General features: G+C 40.1%; 1 protein-coding gene across 8 annotated transcripts in view; it reads right to left on the reverse strand.

Annotated features, from left to right (window-relative positions):
* Nucleotides 1-3,188: 3,188 nt before the first annotated feature.
* The window catches only part of ENPP2 (ectonucleotide pyrophosphatase/phosphodiesterase 2), a 54,227-nt gene continuing 29,781 nt past the window's right edge, over nt 3,189-27,634 (reverse strand). For 4 of the 8 annotated variants that reach the window (XM_075085668.1, XM_075085666.1, XM_075085672.1 and 1 more), the window contains 14 exons: nt 24,684-24,795; nt 23,173-23,298; nt 20,790-20,821; nt 19,857-19,984; nt 17,650-17,737; nt 17,428-17,515; nt 16,387-16,559; nt 16,046-16,097; nt 13,251-13,387; nt 12,631-12,766; nt 11,360-11,437; nt 8,713-8,845; nt 7,934-8,090; nt 3,189-3,810 (listed from right to left, as the gene is read on the reverse strand). In XM_075085668.1, coding sequence (XP_074941769.1) covers nt 3,640-3,810; nt 7,934-8,090; nt 8,713-8,845; nt 11,360-11,437; nt 12,631-12,766; nt 13,251-13,387; nt 16,046-16,097; nt 16,387-16,559; nt 17,428-17,515; nt 17,650-17,737; nt 19,857-19,984; nt 20,790-20,821; nt 23,173-23,298; nt 24,684-24,795 — 1,611 coding nt within the window. In that variant the 3' untranslated portion in view covers nt 3,189-3,639. The remainder of the gene's footprint in view (nt 3,811-7,933; nt 8,091-8,712; nt 8,846-11,359; nt 11,438-12,630; nt 12,767-13,250; nt 13,388-16,045; nt 16,098-16,386; nt 16,560-17,427; nt 17,516-17,649; nt 17,738-19,856; nt 19,985-20,789; nt 20,822-23,172; nt 23,299-24,683; nt 24,796-27,634) is intronic. The other 4 variants (XM_075085667.1, XM_075085673.1, XM_075085669.1 and 1 more) reach the window with 2 other exon arrangements.

A 27,634-nucleotide genomic window follows, 5' to 3' on the forward strand; every position in this document is an offset into this window, starting at 1 on the left:
TGGCAGCATCTTCTGGACCTTGAACCTCTTGGGCCTATTCTGTCTCCTGAAGTGGGAAACTTCCTTTATTTTTATCACTGCTTTTGTTTTCTGGCCTCTCCTACCAGAACTGTGTGTTTTCATTTGTTAAAGTCTTCACACAATTGGTTGACCAACTGTTTGCATACAAAGCACTGAGAAGCAGGGGACTATGGCAGGATTGTTTTGGAGCAGCCTCCCAGGGATACAGCAAGGTTGGCCTAATTAAACATGGGCATTTAAATTTACTCACACAATACCCCTGTGACTACTGGAAAACCTTCACAAGCCAGCACAGGTCTGACCATTATATTTTTTAATTTTCTTGTTTATCTGGAGCTGAAAATGCCTTATGACACAACACAAGCTGATCTACTATTACCAAATCAGTGCCAGTGTCCAAGCAAGCTGTTGAACGCTGCATCTAACACCATAAGGGAACTAAAGGCTGGAAATGAAGAACAGGGAAGTAGCAGCAAGCAGAAAGCATTAATCTAATCAAGCTGTTAGCTGACCAGGACAGGGTATTATCAGTGGTAATTGAGCATATCAGTATGGCCAGTATAGGATGGTGACTTTTGCTATAATTTTGCCATCATAACCATTCTGTTGGTCAGGTTACTTGACCTGCTTCCAGTGCTTATCTGTTAAGGATATGCGACTATGAAAAAGGGGTTAAAAAAAGTAACAGTTTCCTGTGGCAGGGATATTCCAGTTGCATAACTACCTCTGGAGAATTTTTCCCAGAGCAAAAGGACTTTGTGAAGTGTGCAGGACACCTATGGCTCTTGTTGCCTTGACAATTGCTCAACTGAACTGCCTTTAACTCATTAAACATGCCTCAAATTTACATCACCAATTGCAAACAGTAATTACCCAAACCCTCAAAACTAGTGTTTGCTCAACAGAAAAATTCAGTGCTTGTTCTCCTCAATGGACCTCTTGAAGAAGCCAGAGTAATATCAAGAAAAGGAAACCTGTAACAGAAGCAAGTGGTGTTTCTTATTTTCAAAATGGTCTAACAGGAATGGAAAGCAGAGGGGTTCCTTCCTACACACTGCCCTAAGCTAACATTCACTGTGATGAATATGAAAGGGAAATTACAAGTTTCCTTTAAAATGCCTGTTGTTCCTGCAGAGCTCACATTGCTTAGAGGGATTTACAAGGGTTTAGTTTTGCACTGGAGCTTTTGTGTTGATAAGACATTTTTCAACAGGAAAAAAAACCTATGCAATTTACAGAAGTCACCACAAACATTCCCCAGCACAGCTACCTCTGCCAGCACGGTAAAATAAAACAGCAATACCATACAAGAACATAGGGCCAAGGGCAAAGAGAAGTAAGTAAAACAGAAGTATGTTACTAGTATTCATTCTCACATTCCCCTACACACTAATCATCATTCTTTAGTGAAACCAAGACAGAGTTAAACTGTCTCTCCCGACTATCATCACTCATTGTATTTCAAAAGCAAACTTCTTTGAACAGAAGAGTATCTTTTAGAGCTTAAACGTTCCTTTGGTATAAATGTCATCTTTTTCTGGAAGAAAATAAAAGGATTGTATAATTTGCTAGATTGCATTAAAACAAACAAACAAACAAAGCAACAGATGAATGTCAAAGGAACGCAGCAGTGGTGGTCTTTAGCTTGTGAACAATCACATTATACCATCACTAAAGTCAGTGTTGGAGGAATTAGGTCTTAACTAAGAACTGTGTTAAATTCAGAGGAAATACCCGTTGTAGCACATGTAAGAATGTAAAGTTTATCATGGCAGGAAGCCTTGCCAAAAGCTTACAGAAAAATATTTCTGTGCTACCAGACAACCACAAGAGACAATTTTTTAAGTTGCAAGAATAGAACGTTTCCCAGAGCTTTGTGCAGTTATTAGTACTTCCATCCTAGCATTTATGGGGGATTTTAAAACATTAAAGTTTTATGCTCTTGTAACTTAAACAGAATTTGGCACCTAGAATAATAAAATTTTATCTACTTATCACAAGAACTTTATTATCAGTGTTAACATGATTAATTCCAGTTTACCACTTTCTCTTAGATGGATGCTACAGGGATAAAAATTGCTAAAATTGTGCCAGATTAATTTTACTTAGGAGACCTGGTTATTCATCTGCATACATGGCTGAGATGCTTTCCAGCCCTTCCTGCTTCCCTCCAGCATTTGCAACCTTCGAAGACAAAATAGACACAAACCGCTGTGGTAGAGAGAGGGAAATCTGTAACCCCAGACAATGGTTTTGTAATAGTGCCACTAGTGGGTTCAGACTCAAGAGGCATTCTAAACAATAATTTATCTTTTACGTCATCTAACTACACTGACACTCTACACCATATGCCTTCTATAAAAGCTATCTGAGCCAAATCACGCCATTATCTAGATGCCAGTATAATCAGTGACACTCGTAGGGGCTTGCCAGGATTATGAGACTGTGACTGCACAGATGTAGCCAACAGAGACTTCACCCACTTGATCAGGTAGATGATGGTTGTAAATCACATGCACTGTGTGGGGTTCACTGTACCAGAAGTCATGTAGTGCAATCAGGCCAAGGGGCTTCCTCTGAGAATAAGGGCTGGCATTAAGCCTCAGCCTCAGGGAAAACTCTGCAAATTCTGGCAGAGATTACAAAAATCAGATTTTATCCTCCCTGGTAAAAGCCCACTGCTGGGTGTTTAGCAATGTCACCTCCATCATCTGCCTTACCTCAACTTCCCTCAAAGTCAAAGCAAAAGACAATGGAACAGGTATTCCTAGGAACCAGCCCAGAGCAGCAGCGGTGGAGAAGGGATGTGACACAGCCTACCTGGTGACAGTGGATGTTGTCACCTTGCATCCTCCCCACGGCCCCAGAACAGGGCCTTGTGGCCTCAAGCGTGGGGTACCCTTGGTAGCTTATGACACCAACCAGCCTGCTCTCACAGCTTTGCCTCTATGGCAAAACCTAACCAGTAGTGACTACTATGGGTGTCTGGTTTATGGTCTCACTGCTGAGTACCAGAGCAGGGCACCTGGCCTCCTGGCAGTCCTCCTATCAGCAAACCTAAGCCCTTGAGAACAGCTTTGCCCAGTGAATGAGGGCAATCTGGCAGCACTTAGCTGCCCACAAGTCCCTCTGAATGTCCCTGTGAAAGGAAATCAAAACACATTAAAAAAACTGAATGTGTGGTTTATTATATTTAAGATGCTATTTGTCTATAGGGTTAAATAGGGTTTAAATATGTCTGTCACATAGTTAACAGTAAATGAATGTAATTTTACATGTTCAGTATTTTGATACACAGTACAGGACTACAAGTGTGGTAAAGGAGCATGGGAAATTAATATTTCCTTGACGCACATATCAAATCTTGCAGCACCACTTAAAAGCTTGGAGTAAGGACTCAAGCTGCAGTATTACAAGCGCTACTAAATAAACCAAGAGACATACCTATATTAAACATTAGAGAAACAAAACAAATGACACAAGGGTTTAATATTTAAGATTTGATACAGGATTAAAATACTAATATTTTTAATGTCCTGGTTTCAAATTAATAAATATAAAAACAATATAAAAATATACACCAGTTGAGAAAAGGATGCACTGAGTAAGGTTAGAAAGCTAAATTTCACTTTCAAACGTATGCAGGTATGTCTTTAGGGAGAGGATTTCTGTGTAGCTGCGACTGGTCTTTCGGAAGAAGTCCAAGCTTGTGAGCTGTTCAATGTCACGCACACGCGCAGTGTGCATCTTAAGAAGATCTTCAACCCACTTTGATTCATCCTCCAAGCTCTGAAATGTAACAAAAAGTTTTCATAACATGCCATGTCAAAAGTCAGCTCTGAAAGAAAGTGCAACTTTTCTGAAAATTGGGTCCATTTGAACAATCTCTGTACCTTATTCAAGAATGACTGAGGTAAACAAATTCCAAGAAAACAGATTTGAATCTTCACATGCAAGATGATTCCTACAGTTTTATTTTGGGACCCATTTTAGGGTGGGCTTCAGGCAGTGACCATAGTCATCTGGGAAAAGCTGGCCCCATGTTGCAGGTGTTTAAGAACAACCCTATGCTTTTAGAAGATCCGTCAGTCACCACATATTTTTTTTATCTCACAGAAAGAGCTCCATATTAATCAGTTGTGTATTACCAAAGCCCAAACTCTAGGCTGTTTAGCTTTGAACCCTACTCCTACATGTTATTGTTGTTTGACCAGCACCTCATCTAACACAATATTATTTTAATCTTTCCACTTTACTGTTAGGAGACCATTACGATTCATTACACAGTTGGGACTATGGTTTATGTTGGTACCTGTAAAATCCAGTTATTAGAACACACACATTATTCACTGGTAGAAAAAAGACACTCATTAAACACTTCCCAATACAAAAAAAAAACACCACGAAGGTGATGCTGCCAGAGTGATCACGGTCAGGTTGCGTGGGTGTAATCTCCCTTAGGGGACTGTTCCTGCTGCATGCCTTGTGCCAGCTCCAGCGCTTACTGGAGCCATCCACAAACTAGTGTAACTCACTAACACATCGGAAAATCAGCCCTGCAAAACACTGCAGTTAGTGGCTGTTTGAGTGCGTTAACCGGTCCAGTGACATGTCCCATGAGCATTGCAGCCAGCCCTGGGGACTGCATGGCAGGGAGCAGATGTGGGAAAAGGGCTGAGCAAACAAGACTTTTCCCCCTTTGCCTCTCAGGCTGTTACGTCTACACTGCAGTCCAGGAAGCAAGTTAGGAAAGGACGGTTGTGCCTCTGGACATTTGGACCCCATGTGTCTTGGGAATCTTGCTGATAAAACTCTGTTTCTGGGCTTACTCTTGAAAATGAGCCCCTTTCTGACTGTTTCAGCCAGGTCCTCCTATAAAGTGACCATTTCACCTTTCAAGACTAAGTTTCAACAATGTCAGATCCTGGAGTAGATGTGCCACAGACCAGGCTGTGGGTCACCCTGCAAAGGCCAGGAGGGTGAGCGTGATCATTTGCACAGAGAGGACATGAAGTACCAGCTAGGTCACAGCTGGCTGCTCTAAAGTAAACGTCCATGATCCAGTCAGCACTTGCCTGTTATGAAGCTTTTCAGCTCCAAACCAACTTTCCTCTCCACATCGCTAGCAACCTGAGGCCCAAAACCAGGTCTGGAACATGAAGAGGGAGATGCAGCTTAAGAGGGAAAAGATGGGAGCATGTGCTGCTTGCTCCACTTCGTCTGAGGTGTCACGCTCCAGGAACGCCACCTGGCAGCACACGGCTGCAGGAAGCCCCCTGCTCAGCCTTCAGCCTGGTGATCAGGTTGGTAGCCTGCAAACGGGCCTCAACAGGGTCGTTACTGCAAATGCAATCACTGTGACACCTTTGTTGTCTTCAAGCCTTCCTTCTGAGCAGTAAACCTGCATTTTACAGAACTCAAAGGGAAGTCCCAATGCTACAAAGCTCACTTTTTTAATACAATGAGGACTCCTAAGAATCTGCAAAAGATCTGCAATATGAATAAATCACAGGACTGTGAGGTTTGTTTTAAACCAAGTCCAGTAAGACAGCATTTGCATCACCCCAGAAAATCAATCAACTGGTCCAGGTTTTAGTTTTTCCCTTCCACACTGATGGCAAAAATTTCTGCTAAGATGGGAGCTTCTCAGGTGAATCGGCAGATAGAAGAGAAGGAGCTGGGTATACTGGTTGTGCACGATTGTAAGCCACCATTACAGCACAGCTATGGAAAAAGCAAATCCTAGACAGTATCAGAGGAGTTGTGTCCAGTGGAAGGAAAACCATTTTCATTTTGAGAGCTCAGCTGGAGTACTTTATCTTATTCATGTTCCATAAAAAAAAATAAACTGGAACAGATGCATAGGAAGGCTACCAAACTGCTCATCCTCTTATAAGATGAGCAAAAAAGATCCTGGGTCTGCCATCAATAGAGAAGTATATGCCTTGAGAATCACCATAAATCATCACTAGGGTAAATCCTGAAGTCCAGTGAAGGACTATTTAAGCCATAGGAAAATGTTGACACAAGAATAAATGGGTATAACCTCACCATGAATAAACACAGTTTGGAAATGGAACAAATTCAAATGAGAAGAGTAGTGGTGTTCTCCAATGGCTATGTGAAGAGAGAGAAAGTATGTGCAACAAGAGCAAAGCAGGGGGTAAAGCTAATATTTCTTCAGATCTTAAAAGGAAGCTGTGGAGAGGTTAAGGAAAAATTCTTATATTATCCCATGCATTTAATTCACGAAGCATGTGAGGTTTTACATAATCAGTTCTTTGAACAAATTGGATGAAACACCACATGCAAAAGTAAGACTGACACAGTATTTGAATGGCAAAATTTTGCCTTACTGTATTTTCATTCAATGTCTACATTTAAATACTTTTGGAGTGGTTCTTTGCTATGTAAAAAGCATAAACCAATATCTGCTAATGACCTTGTAGTAAGTTCCTCACAGAACTGTAAATACATGCACCATAAATAGCATGACCTACAAAGAAAAGAAGCCTGGGTTGGAATATAAGAAGTCAAAGAATAAGAGATGCCATTATTCTAAATAGTTCATCAAAAAAGATGTCAGCAGTTGAAGGCAACCATGACACACAGCATAGGAAGGAAAAAAATTGACTTTGTCATAAAATTACATATGGGCAGAGATACCAGGACAGAGGCACTAATAACTGCCAGATTAGTAACTTCCAGATCACCACCGGACCTTGATTCAGAGGAAAACAGTCCAGAGAAAAACCACGATGAAATATATGTAGGACTTTCCAAGACTTCTGGTGGAAGACATCTCTGCCCAAAGCAGTTAAGAGTCTAAACAGGGGGAAGCCAGACCTGCTCAAGAGGGAGGGATACTGCTCCAAAAGCGTGGTTTTAAAAAGAGGGACCTGAAAGCAGGCGATGTTTGATGAATGAGAAAGAGACAGTGTTCCAGGTGAATTGTGTACAGAGTTGGAATGACTATTTCTGCCTGTAGCTGGAACAGGAGTCTTAACTTTTTGTGCCAATACAAAATTCATAACATTAATGCGTTCATTCAGGAAACGGTCTCCTGGCAGCCTATAGTGAAGTGTCTGTGTGCAGGAATCCGCACAGCTGTGTAATGGGAGAACAAGTTCAGGCGGAAGGACAAGTCTAAATACAGCTGCCTGGGAGGACTGCTGTCCTTGCAGAGCGCCAGAGCCCACGGGGACCCAACCGTTCTCCTGATGCACGATCAGCTGCTGAGCGTGCGTGTTACTTTCTGCAGTGCTGACCAGACCGAAGCCTTTGTATTTCACCAAGATTCTTACACTATAGGATCCTGCATCCTAAAGGAAGGTAGGAAAGGAACCCGGAGGGTGTCTGGTCACCTCTGGTAATGAGAGTCTAAACTTTTCCCTTGAATCAAGACATGTTCTGGAAACAAGAGCTGGCACTTTACCCTCGGCAGGTTTTAGCATATAGTTTTAATACTGTGTGGGTTGGATGTAATCACGCTGTCTGACACACCCAGACTGCCATAGCAGACAGACTATATTGTACCTGCATATGGAAACAGACCTCAATAAAAACATCAGGCTGGCTGCCAGCACAATACATCTACACACACAGCCTTCCCCCAATCTGCTCTGAGGTTACACTGACAGTGTCTGCCAAAACACAGAAGCCCACAGGTTGTTTACTGCCCACCTACTGTATGTCAGCTCTTCCAGACAGTTTTAGTTACAGTAATAGTTCCATATTTTCTCTGATATCATGGAGGATCACTTTTGTCTAATGAGTTGAACATGACACTTAGGAGTCCTACTCTGTACTTTCATTCAAGACATCGGTGAGCACCAGTATCGAACTGTAACGGGGTTTTACATGTCCCAGGAATATATATACCATGGGGCTACGGTAGCACAGCAGAACTTACATTGCAGCTCTCATCATTGTCAGGCCGGTGGGGAAGGATGTAGGAGAGAACGGAGAGTGGTCCATCACACTTGTCAGCTGGCTGAGTGAAATCTAAGCAGCTGGTTATGATGGTGTAGTAATGAGTAGGAATAGGGATGGCACTGCCTTCCACAAACCTGGGGGAATGAAGCAAACATTTATCCACAAAGTATAAACCTGTTAGGAAGAAGGTTACACAAACAGCATGGAGTTTCCTCCCCTACATGTGAGGACACATACATTGTTGAGATGTGCTTGATTCCTAGAGACTGACTGAAAATGAGCATTCAGTTAGTTAATGTTTCATACTGTGTTATAGAAATACCACGAACCAGTGCAGAAAGGCTTCTTCGGTTCAAGGACAGAGAGAGAAAGCATTACTGCATTAACAAAAGGCTTGCATATCTAACTCAATAGCACTGCTACCATTTGCTCTGGTGTCCAGGTGTCAACTCTTAAGTTCTGGAGAATTTTAGAGAACAGAGATTATTTGGAACATAATTCGGCTTCATCTCAAGGATGAATGAACACTTAATTTCAAAGTTAAGGTGAACAGTTACCTGCCTAATTGCCATTTTCTTATTTTTACCACTGTCCTACCTACAGGAACATTCAGTCCTGATGAAAAAATAATTTTACAAAGAGCTAGAAAATTATACCTCCTCCCCAAAATCTAATGATGTGCAGATAATGAATTGTTTAAGATAAAGGCACCCTTAAGAGAAGCAACAACAAACTAATTTAAAGACAAACTCTTACTGCTTTATTTTGTCAGGAGTGTCATGTAAACCATCATAGTCGTAGTCAAAGATTGGCCCACTTATAACATTGACTCCATTTCGTTCAGTGGCATATCTCTTCACCAAAACCCTTTGGAAATAGTTCCATACCTCTACGGGGGGAAAAACCAAAACGAAACAAATAAAATATGCCAGAATTTGGATAAGCCAACACATGTTGAAATTATAAACGATTTTCTTTTCCTGAAAATAAAAATCCAGTCAACATCATTCACACAATGGCAGGGGAAATCAAAGACTAAGCATTACAGATTTACTGCAGCTTCATTCAGTTTGGTCAGTAAAGCCTATTCAGACTTCTTTGTTCTCTGTTGATTTTTTCCCCCAAACCAGCGATAAAGGAAATGCAGGGTACCACTCCCGGGCTGGCATTGCTATAGACATTGCACAGAGAGCTTGCTGTTCCTTCACCAAGCAGTAGAAACAGCTATTCACACGCTTTTGATGTTCCTGTGAACACTTCCTTTGTCTTTCTTATCTAGTTACAGGGAATGGTGCTAAGTTTTATTTTAATTCTAGAAAAGAAACAGCACCATGATTTAAAGCAAAACAGAAGCATTTTAAAAGAAATGGACATACAAAGGTCATATTCTTACAGTTAAATCCTCCTTGGATACAAAATGTCTAACTTTCAATTAGGTGCTGTCAAGGATGACCAAATTATGGCATGGCATCTCATTACAGCAACTTTTGGGAAGAGCATGATAGCCTTTCTCCTACCACACCCTCCTCAACCTTAACAAGTTAAGATGCTTGCAGAGATGGGAAACACACTGGAATTTCCAGTTGCATAATTTTCCCCTTATGTTTTCCTTTTTATTTTAACAATAACAGAAGTGTGTGTAAACAAAGCATCTCAAACTTGTAGAAGTTTAACATTTCTCTTGCCAGCTCAGCCTGTTAAGTCCATGGTTCCCCGGTGGAGATGGCAACACCAGGCTCAGCAAGTTCTCCAGAACATCTTGTCCTAAGACTGCTCAGTGCCACATGAACTCCCTGCTCGGGCTGACGCAGAGAGTCCCACAAGCAATGGTCCAACAAGAACCTCAGCCGTGGTAACCACTTGGCAGTACCACCTCCAACTGCTCGCTCCCCCAGTGCAGCCGCCTTAACAGTAAAAATAGCCCAAAGAGGAAAACTTTCCCCCCTCCCCTTGAGTTTTCCGGCTGAATCAGTTCCTCACTTGGGTTCTCACTGCAGCCACATAGACAGCAATGCCAGTGCAATAGGGGGCCAGCCCAGGGGCATCATCCTGCAGCTCCAGCAAAGTGGGAACTGCTTAAGCCAGACTCAACACAGAAAAGATGGATACAGAATTATTGCCTGGGAGGATGGGACAGTGAATTAAAAAAACAAAGCAGACAAGGGGGCCTCTGCAGCCAGCACTGCCACCAAAGCCAGCATAGCATAAAACTGCCACCTGTATTTTTCCTGCTAGAGAAAAAGCTCTGTATAATGAGCTTATAATCGACTCTCTACATTGCAACCCACACACACGTAGTGGTTCGTAACTCCCCAGGAAAGATATTAATTCCAGCATTTGTTCTCAGGGAATCCTTCACCCGCTAGACAAAATGAGCTGCTGGTGGTAGACTGTTCTCTTGTGATTAACATCTCAGCTAATTTTCTTAGACTAACATTAACATAAAGAGCATTTTTATGAAGTGATTTGAGAGTGGGAAATCCCCAATAATCTTACACTCTGTAATCAGTTAAGTGCCTTTGCTCAAATTTCCAGCAAACATCACCACTTGTTCCTACTCAGAGGTTTTTCAGTTAAAAACACTCTTTTCTGGTTAAAAAGAAAAAGCCTCCCATAGGCTTTGATGTTTATCCAAACCTCTCTGGCCTAAAATCTGAATTGGAAATCACACAAGAACAGGCTCTTGAGATTCTTCCAAGGCTTCTCAATTCCTGCCAAGCCAAAAATGCCACCAGAATAGTCTGATGGTTTTCCTACCTCTTGGCAAAACTAGAGAGAAAATGGATGTGCAGACAAAGAAATGTTAATATTATATCCCTGCAGTGCTGACCGTTTCAGCCAGGTTTAAATTATTCCTCATTTTCCATGAATTGGTTTCCTTTTCCTTTTTCTTTATAGGTAATAAATATGTTTGGTCTCCCTCTAAGGGCATGAATAGAAAAAAAAAAAATAATCACTTGTCCTTGAACTACAACAACATGCTAAGTACACACTCCCAGGCTTGTGTACGCTCCCAGGCAGCTCCAGTGGAGACGTAAAAACATGTTGCCCAAGTACATTCTGCACTAGCTTGGGCTACAGACAAGAAATTCTGAATGGTCATGCACAGACTGAATTACTGTGGCATGAAGCAAAATTGCTAAACTACAGCACATCTGTGCTCTTATCTCAGCACAGCACCAAGGAAAATAAACCCTTCTGAAAGCTTAAACCTTTCTTGTGGTATTTTGCCTGCCCATACCTACAACTATACAGGTGCCCACATGCATTATCTGCTGGCTACAGGTAGCTGAACTTTACATCCTAAATTTCTCCCGCCAATCCATTCCACAGTCCAACACATGTATCATCAGAAAAATAAAATGTTGGGAAAGAGAAGTAAAGCCATGGAAAAGGCACTTACTTTTGAAGGCAGGATACATTGGAATGATATTTGTTATTAGAAAAGCATCATATTTTGCTTCTGCAGAAGAACTTAATTCTGAAAAAAAATAGATCAGAAAAATATTAATAAGATGAAGGATCAGAAATTCAAGGAACATAAAAATATTTTGAAAAATGTCTTCAGAGATCAGCCAAGGGGAATATTGTCATCTAAACAGCAATCTGAATGCTATATTCAGAAGTACACATTAAATGTATAAAATTATTCTTTAAGGTGACAGCTGGGCATGAAAAGTAAGGATTTTTTCTTTGCTTCAACTGTCAACCATTTCAAAGTATTTTCATAGCTCATATATTTTTGCAGTATCAAAAGCCAGAGAGCTGCTCTGCAGGCTTTTACAAAGAGGCAATTTCCAAGGAGAGGAGTGCAGGATTATCTTCTAGTTCTGAGCAAGCCTCTGCACCAGTAATTTCATGTCTGAAATCCACCGTAAATTATTTCATCCATGAAGTGAGGAAGGCAGAGCAATGAAGTTAACAGCTGTGAGGCAGTTGTGCCCCTCGAACATTTGCTAATCCCAGATGATCGTTGCTCCAAGACTGCACCAATATAACTGCAACAGCAGAATCCAGGACACTCGTTTACACAGGTTTCCTACCAGCACTGTTTCTACAGGATGGCAGAAATTTTTACAATATGCAAAAGTCTAATATGGATTTATAAATTAAATATATGTTTATTTCTCTGCTGTTTGAATAAAAACTAAAAACTCGGACCGGATTCCTAGTTCATATAACCTGGTATCTATCCACTGACTTTTAAGGGCCAGCTTTTGGAGACTGTCTTCTAGCTCGTACTCCTCTGTCCAATTCTTTGTTCACCTTTATTTTTATTAACTAAACTGCAACACTTCACTTTTGGTACATGAAGCTGGGCACCAGTTTGGAGCATCTCTTGCAGAGTTGAGGAGCCACAGTGTGATGGCAACTTGTGGCATAGGACCCTTGGTCCTCAGCAAGTGCAGGAAAAATAATGTATCTATCCCATTTAGCCCCATATATGACACCAGTGCAGAAGCAGCTCCTCTGAGAAGACATCACAGAGGAAGAAATCACCCCAGAGTGGGGAAATTAAAACATTCCTACATATATTCTTTCCCAACAGCCTAAAAAAGACCAAAACCCTTAGTCTGTTTGTATCTGATGGGAAGGTTTTTCATACCTAAGGTTTTCCTTAACAAAAAAGAAATTTACAAAACATCTAGGTATTAAAAAGCTATTTGCACTTACGGGGAGGGAAAAGGAAGCCATAGGAGAGCTGTTTGTCGCCTCTGTAGGCTGTGCAGCTCTGGCTGTTTCCTGGAGAAATGCGGAGGTCAGGCCTCACACAGCTGGCCAGGTGCTCTGGGACACCTGATACCTCTGCCTGCATTGAGGAACAAACACAGAAATGACAAGAAAGGTAATTCCAGCATTTATAGCCAAAAGAAAACAATTTCATAGAGTTGACATTAGACAGAACACCTTGTTTGGAGTAAAATGAACTACCCAGCTGTACAACCAAGTCCTGCTCCTGTACCTGCCGCAGAGCCCCTCCTTCAGGCAAAGTCACCATGGGAAATAATTCAAATGAAGTAGCTGATTATGCTATCACCATACAACAAACTCTCATCAAGCAAAACTTAGAAAATGAAAACAGGAACAGAAAAATACAGCTCTTCTGCCTTAAAACTCTTTTCTCATGAAGGAAAAAAAATTGGATTTTTGCAATCCTTTCAATGGTACTTGACATAGTTTCTGGTGGGAAACTCTACTTAGGGAAGGCAGTTTTAGGACTTCAAGAATAAAGGTACCAAACAGGTTTCCCCAGGATTTTTTAAGCAATTTCCAAGACCAAAGACAGCACTGACCTGTTTGGAAACAGTGTAAGATGTCCAGAGAGGCATCAAGAATGTTTCGCTGTAGCCACTTTCAAAGTCATGGTGATGCAAGATGTTGTATTTTGTGCGGTACAGTACTGCGGGGCGCCCATATAAGAGGTGCTTCTCTAGAGATCAGAAGAAATTACATTTAGATTTATTATTGAAAGCCTTAAGTATTAAAAAAGGGGGGTAGGCTTTCCAACTCATGATGATTTTACAGCGATCCTTAATAGGATACTGACCCTGAATAACTACTAAGGAAATCTTGTAACAGAGAGCAGCAGTTCTTCAGTATTTTTGTTTGGGATCCCCCTTCCAGGCTCTCAACCCACTTTTAGGTTAAAAGTCCCATCTGCTCTTGAAAGCTTTTTGGTGTCATAGCATGGAGTGGGTGTTTCTCCAAACACAGGAGACTCCACAAGGATCTTTGCGTCCACATTTCAGTCACACATGAGGTGAAAAGCAATTTATTGTACCTTTAAATCTACCCCTACCCTATCACTCCTGTCACTTTTCTCCAGATTTTCTCTCCTTCCTATGTTTTTTGTAAAGTCCCTCACAAAAGGGAGGCAAAGGTGCTCACTCATTAGAAGAGTGGTTTTTTCCACTTGGCTAAACCAGATGGTGTTTTGAAGACTGATGTGCTGTTTTCTGTCAGTAATATCACGGAAAACTAACAAACAAAAACCCCTTTTCCTAACTTTGGCTAAAAAAAAGACACCTCCAACTCTGCAAAACTTGTGTTTCTTCTGTCTTGTTGATATGTTATGGTTAAACATCACTAGGTCCCTCTGATAAGCTTGCTTATAAAAAGACAAAAACATTATTGAAAGACATGAAAAATAAACTTCCTGGCTAATCTTGCATTGTGCTGCACAGTTTATTGATTTTGATAGCCATTTGGCAAACAGGTTTGACTCGCTTTTGGAAATCAAAACATAGACACAAGGAAAGCAGCCTAACACAGTTCACAGACGGGCATTTAACCTGAAAGAAAAGGGCATGTTTTATTAGTGTTTGTGTCCAAATAGAGGATATTTTAATAGGACACAAGAAAGAAAAGTAGGAAAAGCCTTGTCTAAGGACAAAGATGATAAAATTGCTTTGTTCAAGAGAAGCTGCAGGATTCAATTTCTTCTGCATGTGAATAACAACCTTAGCTAAGTATCCCTGGTGCACCATGCAAGAGAAGGGAATTACTAACTAAATGCAGGAAGATCCCTGAACAGGTGCTACAGCCTGTCATAAAATACAACAAAATAACTTGCACATAGCAGAAGTCCTTGTTGTTTAAATAAGGGACACATCATTCCACAGACAACTTAGAAATGAGCAAGTGAAATTGATTTAAATCCTTATATCTTAAAATACATCAAAATACTGTTTTTATACTACTGAAGAATCATCAAAGCCATAAGCCAAAACAAAGATGTTGAGATATCTAGGAGCATAGTGTTGAGGGTGTTTTTTCCTCATGCCAGAAATTGCCACAGCACAGAGTAGCTCTTCACTAATTGAAAAAATCAGTTTAACAAGATGGAAACTGCAGAAAGGCAATTTAACTCACAAAGAAAATGAATAATTTCACCCCTAGAAATTACAGGATAGGGGGCATTGCCTGTTCACAACAGGAAAAACTGCAGAATTATCTTCACAAGGGAATTAAAAAAAAAAAATCTCCTTAGTCATCTGAGCAATACAATTTGAAGTATGTCAAAAGTCCATGTCACAGAATCACAGAATGGCAGGGGTTGGAAGGGACCTCTGGAGATGATCTTGTCCAACCCCCCTGCTTGAGCAGGCACACCCAGAGCAGGGGGCACAGGAACGCGTCCAGGTGGGTTTTGAATGTCTCCAGGGAAGGAGACTTCACAACTGTCTCCACAACATATTTAAACTCAAAACTTCAGAATTTGCTGATTTGGACAGCCGTTATGGTGAGGGGAATACTGTGAACTGTTATCCTGACCCTGATCACAGCTGTGAGAAGGAAAGCTCTGCTTTGCTGTGCTTTCAGTCAGTATTGCTGCTCAGAAAAGCAGTTCCCACCCCCTCTCCTCTGGTCCTATTGCTACGTTTTAACCCGGACCACAGCCACACAGAACTCAGCGCTGGCATACAGTAGGGAGGGTGCAGGAACGAGTGTCCAGGAGAGCAGAGGATGCTTTCTCCTGGGAGTAACATTGACTTGAATGCTAATAAGGGACAGAATTGATCTAAGCATCGCTGAACCAGCAAAGCACTTCTGCACTTGTTTCAGTGGATAACCTGCACCCTAAAACCCAAGCATTAAAGACCCAGTTAGGGATTGTCAGAGCAGCAGTACCATCCTTTCTAACACTGGCCTGGTGAAACCTAAGCCTGAACAATACTTGTTAAACATGGTGTGCAGATGGAGTCTGGCTTCTACCCCATTCATCACTTGTGGTTGAGTGGAGCACTGCCTCATGCTCCCTCTCCTTTCTTCATCTCTCGGCTTCCACAGTGGAGATTAAACTTCTTAACAGTGATGGAAAGGAAGTGCTAAAACTCCTATCACTTTAAATGATACTTTGGTCCTGGCTACAGCAAAAGATAGTGTGCACTTCCTCACATGAGCAGTGCTTAGTCTTGCCCAAGTATCTCATGTACGTCTATATGCTATTTTGACAGTTACTTTGAAGAGACTGTTTGCTATGCATTAACTAAACCAAAGCAGGAGTTTGCCTTGTATCAATGAGGCAAACTAACTTGCAAAAAAAACCCCAAAATAACTGTTATTAACTAAGGCACCAGGCTCTTACCTTCTGTTCCCTTGACATGAAAGCGCTTGTTGAGTTCATCCAACTTGTTCTTCTCAAGAATAGAAAAAGGAACAAGATTAGGATCACTGGAGCATTCTGACATCTCGCTTTACTAGGCATCTAGCAAAACAAAACTAGTGCTATAAAACCCTAAAACTTTTTTTTTTTGTTATTTCCTGTTTTACAAAAAGCCATAATTGTTCCAAAAGGGCACAAACACTATACAGGAAGGACCTGGGAAATTCTTACAGATCAAACCCTCTCAAAATAGATAAAATGGCTTCACCTTTACTAGGCAACTACGTTTGTAGGGAAAGCATCAGCAGATCCTAAACACCTACTTTATCATCACAGGTACATCCTATATCAAAATCTGATGCAGAAGGTAGAGCAACAGGATAGAGTGGTTTAGCAACTTCATCTGGCACAGTTGGTTTATAGACATTGACTCTCAGCAGGTGATTTAAACTTCCGTGGGTGCCATTATTTGGAGCAGGCTTTAATCCAAGCAGGTCTATGAAAACACCAAAGATAAATGAATGATGGTTAGATTGCAAATGTGCATGCAGAAGCATCTCTACTGAGCTAAGACATGTATTTGCAATACTGTTTACACCCATGACATGTTAATGAATGCTTTTAATGTAATATAAATACTAATCTTTTGTCCAAATCATAAAATTGCAAATGCTGTCTGAATAGTATGGTAGCCTTTATGACAAGAAGGTTAATTTGCATCAAAAAACTGGAAAACACTTTTTTTATAACTACTGCTGCAGTTTCCGTTGCAAATGCACTGTCAATAAGTAGACTTTACACCAATCATCTGGAACACAGTGTTATTAGCCACCTGCTTTAGAGATAAGGGATTATTGCCTTTTTGGTATTTCATGTTTGAAAAAAGAAAATAAGTGAATTACACCTTCTCTAGAAAGATTTTTTTACCCTGGAAAAATCACTATTAAAGAAAAGATCATAGTGAATATCTGTACCAGGTTCTGCTTCAAGGCTGCAATAGGAGCATAGGAAACATAATCATACCAGGAGATGCCATCAAAAACTAAGTGATGCCCCATAAGACATGCAGGTGCAGAAGCAGTCTCTGAACAGAAACCTCCTTCCTAGACTGCTGAAGTGTGAACACCACATACTGTAGTGGTGTGTATTTGGCCTCTGCCAGGCTGCACGCAACAAAATTCTGGTAACCACCTTTATTGGCCAGTTGTTAGAGTAGAGCAAACTGAGGCTTCTGAGAAGTGCCTTCAGCCCTCCTGGCCAAAAGGTAAGTTCTTGTGAAGGGGGACTGGGGAAGGAGTCAGGGCATGAGCTCATGGTGCTAAAACAGTGTGTTTCTCTTGCAGTTTCTCAAGAAGGTAGCTTACCACACATGACGTTGTAAAGTTCAATATTTTCAAAAGGAGGTACTTTGGTCTTGTATTTGAATGTAGGGCCATAACCTATAAAGACAGTCTTAAAAAAAAAAGAGGAATACAAAAGAAAAGCATTAAAAGGTAGGGGTTTTCAGTGAGTATTTATATTTTAGAGACCTCCAATTTCTTCTGCCTTCAATGACCCTCCCAAAAAGGTTACTGCATTGCTCATACCTGCATGCTGTTTATCTTGTTGTCATAGCCATGGTCTCCGTGGAAGAAACATTTTCCCGTTGGCTTCTTGTAAACATCCACAGCTTTCCTAAATTGAAAAATTATTAGAAAATTTCCTCAAAGGAATGGTGTGTAGGAAAGGTAGGTATGGTGGCTGACCTAACAATATACTTTGGGGGTAGAAGGGATGAGGTTACAAGGTAGTGCCTTGCTTGTCTTTCTTAAATAGGAGTAGTGGGGACTGTAGGCTCATCCAACAGGCCCAGCGTTTCTCCCTCTGCTCACACTATAAAAGGGTACAATCTTAAGGGCCAACTCTTACTCATTGATAACAACCTTAGCATCTATTTACTTGTTTTCTCAGACTTTCTTATATCACATCACCTACAGACGGCAGGTATTTTGTACCATACTCTTCCAATCCTCAAAAAGCCAATAGAGGCTTATGAGAAAGCACTTTTGTGATGTCACAATGCTGCAAATGTCATATAATACTATAAAGTGCTTTCACCTGTTTGCCTTCCACCCAGTAAACAAAAATGGGGAGCAGACGCAAAGCTGGAGGGAAAAGAGAAAGATTGTAATGAAGATAAATAACTTAGAAATTAAGTGCTCTATCATAGGAATGTCAATTATTTGCTTGTTAGAATTTTTTTTTACAAGATATGTGGAAAAATAAGTATTGTGTCATAGGAATTATAATTACCAACTTGCTCCTGAGTACTTTTTACAGTTTTATGAGGGCCATGTGCAGGCAATACACAGAAAGGACCCAATTATCCTACAAGTTAATTTATTCATCTGCAATAAAATGATGCTCAGCCAAAGTTTGATTTTGGCCTCGTAAATTACTGGAGTTATGGCAATCAGGTGTGTAACTATCATTTTCCTGGCTGTGAATATACAATGAATTACAGTTACATTAAAAAATGAATTAATGATGAATGAGATTTCAGAAAATCTAATGAATAAATAAGCCAAAGAAAGTCTGATGTAATTAATAAGAAATTACTAAATGTAAATCAACTTGGCCTATCCCATCATTTCCAGTAAAATTCTTAAAACTAAAACTTTTATAGGCCTGAAACTCAAAAGTATGATTCTTTGAAATGTACATGAACCCTAGCCACAGAAACTGTACGGGGCAACCAGCCAGCCAGCTAGTGGAGTTATGCAAGAAAGCAACTAGGGTTTCTCATTCACTGCTTCAGCAAAGTGATCCTTGCGTAATTCACAGAAAGATAAGCACAGATGTCAAAAGGCACTTACAACACCCCGTGTGTTTGCCTGGCAGCTATATGGGCAAAAAACCCTACTATAATTTAAAGCTCATAACAGACTATGATGAGCCAAAAGCTGTGTCATCTTCCAAGAACTACTGAGTCGTCTTTATGCATAAAGCTCCAGCCATTCTCATACTGTAATATGCAACATCTGTCAAAAGATCAAAGCAAGAGAAAGAATATATACTAAACCAGAAAGGAGTGCATGATTCATAAGCAAAGGCTACTCCTCTCCTGTTCACTCTATATATATATGTGCCAGCTTGTTTTTCCTAGCTCAATTTTTAGCTAACTAAGAATATTAAAAATTGCCTATATTTTATAAATGAAAATGCAGAGGCATATGGGGAAGAACAACCCAAAACAGGATTTTCTTTGAGCTAAAGCATTCTGGGTTTCTGTGGATTTGTTTTGCAACACAATATGCTGCCGGCACTTTGATGGCCACCTTGACATACCCTTCCAAATGTTCTCATGCATTCACCCACTCTGCCAATACGTCCATTTTTCATTCCATTCACCTTTTGCATCCACTCAGCCTCTTGTTCCCTAACATCCCGTAGTTACATATTCCTTCCCCTTCCTCCCATATTCCCTGCTTGGAATAGGCTTGCACCTCATTAAAAGAGTTTATCAGCTCGCACACTTGAGCTAATCAGTCAAAAACCACACAGCTGCTTGAGGAAACCAGTCTAGGTTTCTACCCTCTATCCAGCTACTCTTTCTCCCAAATTTTAAAACAATTTTGTGTTCTGAGCCACATCTCCCTGCAGCAAATGTAACTGAATCTCACCAGGAGTTCAAAACTCCTCTTGCTCACGGGATACAGGAGTGGGATTGCCCCGTCTGTCAGCATCCCAGGTGTCTCATTTCCTCAGGTTAAAAAGGCTGAAAATCAGGATGGAAACAAAAGCAAGAGTTTACCTTGCCACATGCCATTTGCGATCCACCAGTAAATGGACATCCTCAATTCTTCGGTTGTAAGCATAGTGCAAGCGTTTAGGCAGGTGCTGTTTCAAGTAAGGCTTGAAGTGTTGGTCTGGCTTTCTACACTGAAAATTAAATGGTTACAAACACACTGCTGTCAGTTAGCTTAGATGCGCATAAAACCTTGAACTACAGAAATCAAACTGTTAAGGTCGTTATTGATGAAGCCTTGAAAACAAAGTGTACACCTAGAGTACATGGTCTGGCCCTTTCTGTGCTGTATGTACATAGGACCAGGACCCAGGGTGTCATTCGAAGATGTATTTGTAAATTTTTATTCTTATGACAGTCTTTTTGAAAGCATCATGCAAAACATCACACTTACTTAGCTCACAGATTAAGCATTTTATTCTACCTGTACCAAAGCTTAAGTTTCAGAGGAAAGATGAATGCTTAAAATGTTTTGCCTGCAGATATATTTAAAGCCATCTAGTTACAAAATTTGATTTTTTTAATCAGCTTTTATTTTAAACACTTTTTTCCATTTAAAACAAGGTTATAGTTGAAGGCTATCAAATGCACTTTTTTAGCGTCTTCAAAGTGCTAGTAAAATATTTACCCTAAAAGATTACTTTCCATTTCTGAAGGAATGAATAAATAGACTCAATTCAGGGAGTCAAGACAGTCAGGGAGATTCTGGCTCTGCACTGCCCAAAAAGGTTAGAAAAGCTACTACAGCAGCAAACAGTGGAATTTATTACAAACATTAATCTGTACTCATGAAGGGCACCATTTAACACACTTATTCATGTTAATGGTTGGTTTTCCTTCCTAAAGAGTGAGAGGAGAATGCTGAATAATGCCCCAAATTAAGATGTGAAGTGAGCAGTGCAGTACAGACAGAGATATCTCCCAGTTCTAAATACTTACTGTAAGGTTGGCAATAATCACTTTAGGGTCATCTGTTAAGCACAGGGGAAAAAAAAAGAGAAAAAAATAAAAGATGGACAATTTGCAGAAGAAAACATAAGGTAATAGCATAGTTTTACAGAAGCATTCTTCCTTAAAGGTGGCTGATCTTTACTAAAAGTGCACTGTATATATCAGATATAATATCCTGAATACGAACTAAAGTTTAACTGTATACCCTTTACTTAGTGATATTTTAGTTGCTTAGGTAATGTTGCTCACTGCTTTATGGCTTGGGCCTTAGCTTAATATTTATCCTATTTTCTGAAAACATATAATTTCAAGTCTTTTGACTGCTAGCCTTTAAAACAAAATACCATCCCCCAAACACAAAGACTTTACTTGAAAAATTTTGGAAGCACATTTGAACACAGCAATGCACCTCCTTAGAAGCAGTGAGATAAATATGTAGCATTTTTTGTCTCTTTTAACATTCTACATATTTCATAGGCTACCACAGAGTAAATGAAAAGCCACAGTAAAGTATTCTACTTTGTCCAAAGATACATCTTTGGACTATTAAAAAGACACACAAGGTGTAGAAAGCCCCAAACCAGCAACAGTCCACACTGTTTTCTTCCAGAGTTGGGGGGGTGGGGAGGAAACATTTTTCAGTCCTGAGAGAAAAAAAACAAGCTAAAAGAAAATCTGTTGCTTAACTATTATTGTTTTGGTTGCTTAAGGCATGATCTTGCTGAGCTTGAAATGAGCTCTACTGAATCTCAAAACAGGGGCTACAGGCTTATCCATTGCAAAGGTGTGTCTGCAGGCCTTAAGGTAGTGTTACCAATAGGAAAACGGAGGAGAAATAAAAAAGCTGGTAATTTGCCATTTAAGGGGCAAACTCCAGTTCTACAAATAAGGAATATGCTTCCTTTTCTACATTCAAACTGCTGATCTGTAAGCAATTGCAAATATTCAGATGAAACTGTGGACAGAGACCAAAAGAGGAAAATGCTATTGTGGGAACACCAGTAGTATGACTTGGAGGTCAGTCAGACCAGCTGATCTTTTTGGAAGATATTGCCATTCATCCTCCAAAGAAAACTATTTTTTTCTCAGCAATTTGGGAATTCAAGGGTTGAAAGATCTTTAAAAAAAAAATCTCAGAACTGAAATGTAAGTTTTCAGTAGACTGTGAAGTACAGGAATTCAGTCTTTATGCTAGTCTAGTAAGTTGTATTTTTAACATGCTATTTTCAAGAGATCTTTACACATTCATCCCATATTCCTACAGCATAAATACCCAGATAAATTAGTTTATAGTAAAACACACACATAAATCAGTGTCTAAGAAAATGTTACCACATTCTTAGGATTTCTGCTACTATTCTGGAAATCTTTAATCTTCAAAGATCTTTTTTTTTTTTTGTGAAATCTGTCCTCAACTAAAGTATATCTGAAGTGTAATGAGGGCTGTGCCAGCTATGTGATCTTCCCCTCTACCAGAAGTTATCACCCTTGTAGCATATCTTGCAAAAACATAGGTATTTATGGTTAGTTTATGAGTTCCACAGTTTGCATAGTAGCTTAAACTGCTGGCAAAGCCAGGTTTGCCCTGGTATGCTGAACCAGTGCAGCCACAGTGCTGGCACAAGCCCTGTCCTGGTACTGCTGCCCTGGAGGTGGTAGTCCTCAGCTGTGCAGCAGCGGGGCAGCTGGGTCTGTAATGCTTTAAATCACAGAGTTAGCTTCACTGGGGGACCCCTGCCTGAGCCCTGAGTGCTCTCATTGAAGATCAGCTAATCTCAAACACCAAGTCAGGGGAGTTTCTAACAGTATGGTACAAAAAAGCAGCAAGTTCTACTGTCAGCAATGGCCCTGAATGTGTGTTGTACAGCTCCCTTATATCCTTCAACATTTCCAGCCTGTTGCTGTTTAGCAACTCATGCTGCTTCTCATCTGTGCCAAAAGTATGAAGAAGATACTGAATTCAAAATTAACAATTCACTTTTTTTCCATTAGCTCAGCAGAGTTACCAGACCCTTTTTTTATATCCAGTCCATGCAGTACTGAGCCCCCTTCAGTCTCGTTTTCATTGACAGATGGGAGAAGTGGGTGAATAAAGTCATTACACATATGCTGCCATGCAAAACTAGCTTCAAAGTTCCCACTTCTTGCCATAAAAGGGTGGGTTTCCACCCAGAACGTTTCAGCAATCCACTTGACACAGCTCTGCTGTGAGCTACAGACTGGGAAGGGAGTACGCAGCTGGTCTATAGTGGGCTTCCCTCTGAATGTCCTGCCGACACACTGTGAACTTATACCCTTTGTACAACGTCAGCCCAAGGATGGGATGGAGTCTAGTTCTCAGGACAAAAGGGGTACAATGAAACTAACTTACATTTTAGGTTATTGCTAGATCTGGGGCGAATTCGCCCTAAAGATCCAGGCAGCAAAATTATATCTTCCACATTAGACAGATAGTTGCTTAAAAATTCAGTTCTTTCACAAGTAGTGTCTTCCATCCCTGCAGAAGGAAAATGAAAGATCAATCCAGCTTGAAAATAAACATGTTTTCCAAAACAGCACAGAGAGACCCCAAACAGCTTATGCATTCTTTTCTTTTGGATGACTAATCGTATTCTTGCCCTTTCCAGTCATCTAATTCCAACATCAGACACTGGTAGGAGCCAAACTAGGGGTGATTTTAGCACTTGCCTACACAAGAGAAATGCCAGTCTCAATGTTGTAGAAAGTCACCACATATACCATACGTGCACTGAAACATCGCCAGACTAAGCTCATGGAAAAATCAGTCTGGTTCGAGTTTAGTGTACTACTTTGGGTTTTGTTGTGGTTTGTTGTTTGTTTGTTGTGTTTTTTTCTAAACAAAGGACTGTAAGAGAAGTTGCACACAAAAGGTATTGTCTGTTGGTGATCTGTTCTAAGGCAGCTGCAGATAAACAATTCTCTCCTACAGCCATTTGTGTCAGGGAGGAACGTACTGCCAGTTGCAGGTGGTTCTCAGCACAAAACTGCCTCCCCTGAAACCCTTTCTGCCCCTTACCCATCCCTCCCCACAGCCAGAAAGGAGGCCTAATCCATTTTATTGCTAATGTAGCAGTCCTTGAGAGACTTCCATAAACAAAGATCTAAACAGAACAGGACTTTTGGTAGCATTACTAAAAAGTTCTGCAAAACCAGGTTTATCTCAAAGACGGTCACTTTTTTCTTTAGCAAAACTTCATTTTCCTTTTTTTCTTTGCTAGTATTTACTGTTTCTTCTATTGTAAAGCTTCTTCTGATGTCTGAAAGAATGATACCCACCAAACAGTATCTCTGCTTTTGGGTGACTCTCCATCCAACCCTGAAACATCTTTTTACCGTTTTCCTCCTTCCGTATTTTGATGACATTTTTCATCCAAGATGGCCACAGACCCTTACAGATATTCCACTCTTCCTCCTAATAGGATAACTTGACCCACTAATTGCCATGGAAATGCCTTGCTCTAAAGTCATACTCCTCTCCTTGTGAAAAGGAGAACAGTGTTAGAAAATTTTTTCCTTCCTTAAAAACTGCCAAAAATATTACAGGATTACCCTAGGCACACTATAGCCTTGCAATACATGCCAGGAGAGATGCACTTGGATGTGATATCAAAAATGCCAAGCTTTGAAAAAATCTAAGTGGAGATGTAAATACCCAGATCACTGAAAGAGAAGTGTTCTCTCATGACAATTAACAGGCAAGCTGAGTGGCCAGTCTACACTGACTGGCTGGTTTGGGGGATTTAAACTACTGGAAAAAAAAAAAATCACAAAAATATCTTAAATGGAACTTTCATTTCAGCCACCTGTTGTATGTACAGCTACATTGCTCAAGCATTTATATACTGATAAAGAATATTTTACCATGATCACCAACAAAGATGACATTGACACATCGATGCAGTTTCAACTGCTTCAGTCCATCCATTAGCTGTCCTACTGTCTTGTCAATCTCTCTCAGGGGATTCACCATCATCTGTATAAATATGCAGAAAGGAAAAAAGTTAATTTTGTCATTGCAGTGTTCCCCCTTGTTCTACAAATGGAGGTCCTTTGGCAAAACTCTGATAGAATAACCATCCAGGTCAAGAGGCAAAGCCTTGGCTGAGCTGTTACACCTACAGGTGTTGTACCGTTCCCTTTCCTATATCCACACTGTGATTTCGTCATGAGAAAGCCCTGCTGAGATGCTGACACAAGACAGCAAAAGATCTATATGGCTGATCCTAGGCCTCCCACGGACACATGCACGTTTGGTAAAACAAAGCGTAGATATTAAAGAAGTGCATGTGACTTCGGAGTTTAGTTTGTTTCTTACAGATAAATAGCAGTACTTTAAAAGGCTTTTTTATGTGAATTGTTTAGTCAAAACTTGAACATGAAATGAAGCTTTGGACTTGGGATTCGTATGCCAAGTCACCTAATGAAATACACTTCGAAGAGCATCTGATACCAGGATGACAACATGTGGGTCACTTGAGCAGCACATGGGGCTTAGAGGGAGTATTTTTCAGCTTCAAAGCCAAGAGTTTCCAACATCTCAGATGACAATTTTGGCAAAATTGTCAGCAGGTCCCAGAAGACATGGATACAGTACTGTGATTTCTTCTTTTAAGTTTCCTTTTCGTCGAGAAACACTACAGAAAATACCAAGATATGTTCACAGGATTTTGTTTTCAGCTATAACAAAAGGAAGCATTTTTACCAGGTGGCACAGAGAAGGGAAACATTAAAGTAAGATTTTAGGCAGAGGACTCGGATTTTGTTTTGGTTTTGAGAAAAAAACATCTCTTGTCACTATACGCCAACTTCCTCCTTGCTTGTCTGTTTGATTTGGCTGGTCCAAGCATCTGCAACAAAACAGCCTCCCAGTGACAAACAGAATGCTAAGGAATTTTGGATGAGAAAAAACTAGATTTTGGCAGAATTTTTCTGAGAAGCAAAAAATAAACATCAAGTTAGTGTGACCCAGAAATAGATGGTTCAGAAATTCTCCCTCTGCCTGAGTCATTAAGGGATGGATATTAAATGAGTCTGATAGGTTATGAGACAGGGAATGTCGTCTCCCATGTGGCACTATAAATACACAGAGAAGCAGTTCTTGAGAGATTGAATCACGGTAGGTAACAGAAGGAACAGTTTCTGCAACATATGGAAGTGGTTCAGGCAAATGGTAAAATTTTGAAATCCTTTAATTCAGGAAAGCCTAAGTAGTCAGTTTAGTTAAAACTTTGAAACATTTTGAGTTTGTAAAAAAGAAAATTGTCTGTTTCAGCATTCTTCCACTCTCAAATACAAAGAATTTCTTCAACAAATGGGAATTCCATTTTTATTAAACTCTATATGTGTAACATTAATCCTATAAGGAAATACAACTTTTACTCCTAATCCAAAGCTCATTCAAGGAAGCTGGAAATCCAGATGGATTTCCCATTAATGTTTACTTTTGTCAGCAGGCTTGAGGCTTCTTAAAAAATAATAAAAAAGCAACAATACTTCCAGACATTTCAAGGATTCATGAGTGATGGTAATTTTGTTTAGCTACCCTCTTCACCAATTTAATTTGTGAACCTGCAGAGACATTTCTGAAACTGTAAGAAAGTAATATAAATAAAGAATTCTGTCTTTAAAAGAATCAAACTCAGAAAACCACACACAAAAACCCCAAACTTTCAACTTTGCACTTTTCACTACCTGTGTTCAGTGCAGCTCTTAAAAGGCCCTCACCAGTATTTCCTCATCTCATTGCATTCTGTCTCTTCAGTTTTTCAGTTCAGCTATCTTTTATTATTCTATACAACACTCAGGCTTTTCCCCAAATGGTCTTTGCAGTCTAAGGCTGGCCATAGGTGACATATTGAGGCAAGGATTTTTTGTATGGACATGCTGCTCTTACAGCTCATGTTCTTTCCCAGATGTAACTTCCAAAAAAGGTATTGGTAAACAAGTAAATCTCTTACATATACCTTTCTTCACCTAGACCAGTCACCAAGACATCAGAAGGCTATACAGAAACATTTTATCTTTCAAGCTATATGGATCTCTAAGACGGTACTACAAGAAAGAGTCGGAACTATTGTGAAAGCACTGGATATGGGATCTGAGATCCCATACCAGATCACAGACCACAACTGGATTCTCTCCTGAGTTTTCCCTTAGAAGAAGCTTGTTTAGAAGGAAGAAGGAATTTCACTTTATGCTCTTTTTATTTTTGTTGGTTTTTAATTGGTAGGATCCAGTCTGCATTATATTCCATTGCTCTCAACCAGCACCAAAAGTGCAGATATGATGGGAACTATTGTGTAATACTAGGATGCTTTTTTCTGAAATAACAGTGATAAATTTCCATAGGAAGAGTTCTTCTGGGGTAAGTTTGGATGACCTTTCCATGCAGACAAAGACGTTCAAAAAAAAAAAAAAAAAGAAGGAAGAGTCACCTACGCTCACATCAGTAGGAATGTTATAAGTTATCTACTATACTTCATGGCAGAAGGGTATAACTTGGAATGGCAAATTAATGAGTAATAGCAATATCATCCAAGCAGTTATCAGTCGTCCTCTCAGGTAAATCTGTGTTAAATGTTCTCTGGAAAATTCCTGTTTTCTTATACCTGAAACTTTTTTTTGCATGTTCCTGTCTGCCATGTCGTTACACTTAAAGAATTGGCCTCAAAATAAGTGTTTTAATTTGAATCATGCACCAAGTCAAAAAACATCCCCACCAAAAAAGCTATTAAGAAGAGTTTTTATAGACTTTTGTAGGATACAATGTATCACCAAGGCTTTTGTTTAAAGCCTAAAAGAAAAACCTTTAG

This window comes from Phalacrocorax aristotelis, chromosome 2 (genome assembly GCF_949628215.1).
Source record: "Phalacrocorax aristotelis chromosome 2, bGulAri2.1, whole genome shotgun sequence".
Classification (NCBI taxonomy): domain Eukaryota; kingdom Metazoa; phylum Chordata; class Aves; order Suliformes; family Phalacrocoracidae; genus Phalacrocorax; species Phalacrocorax aristotelis.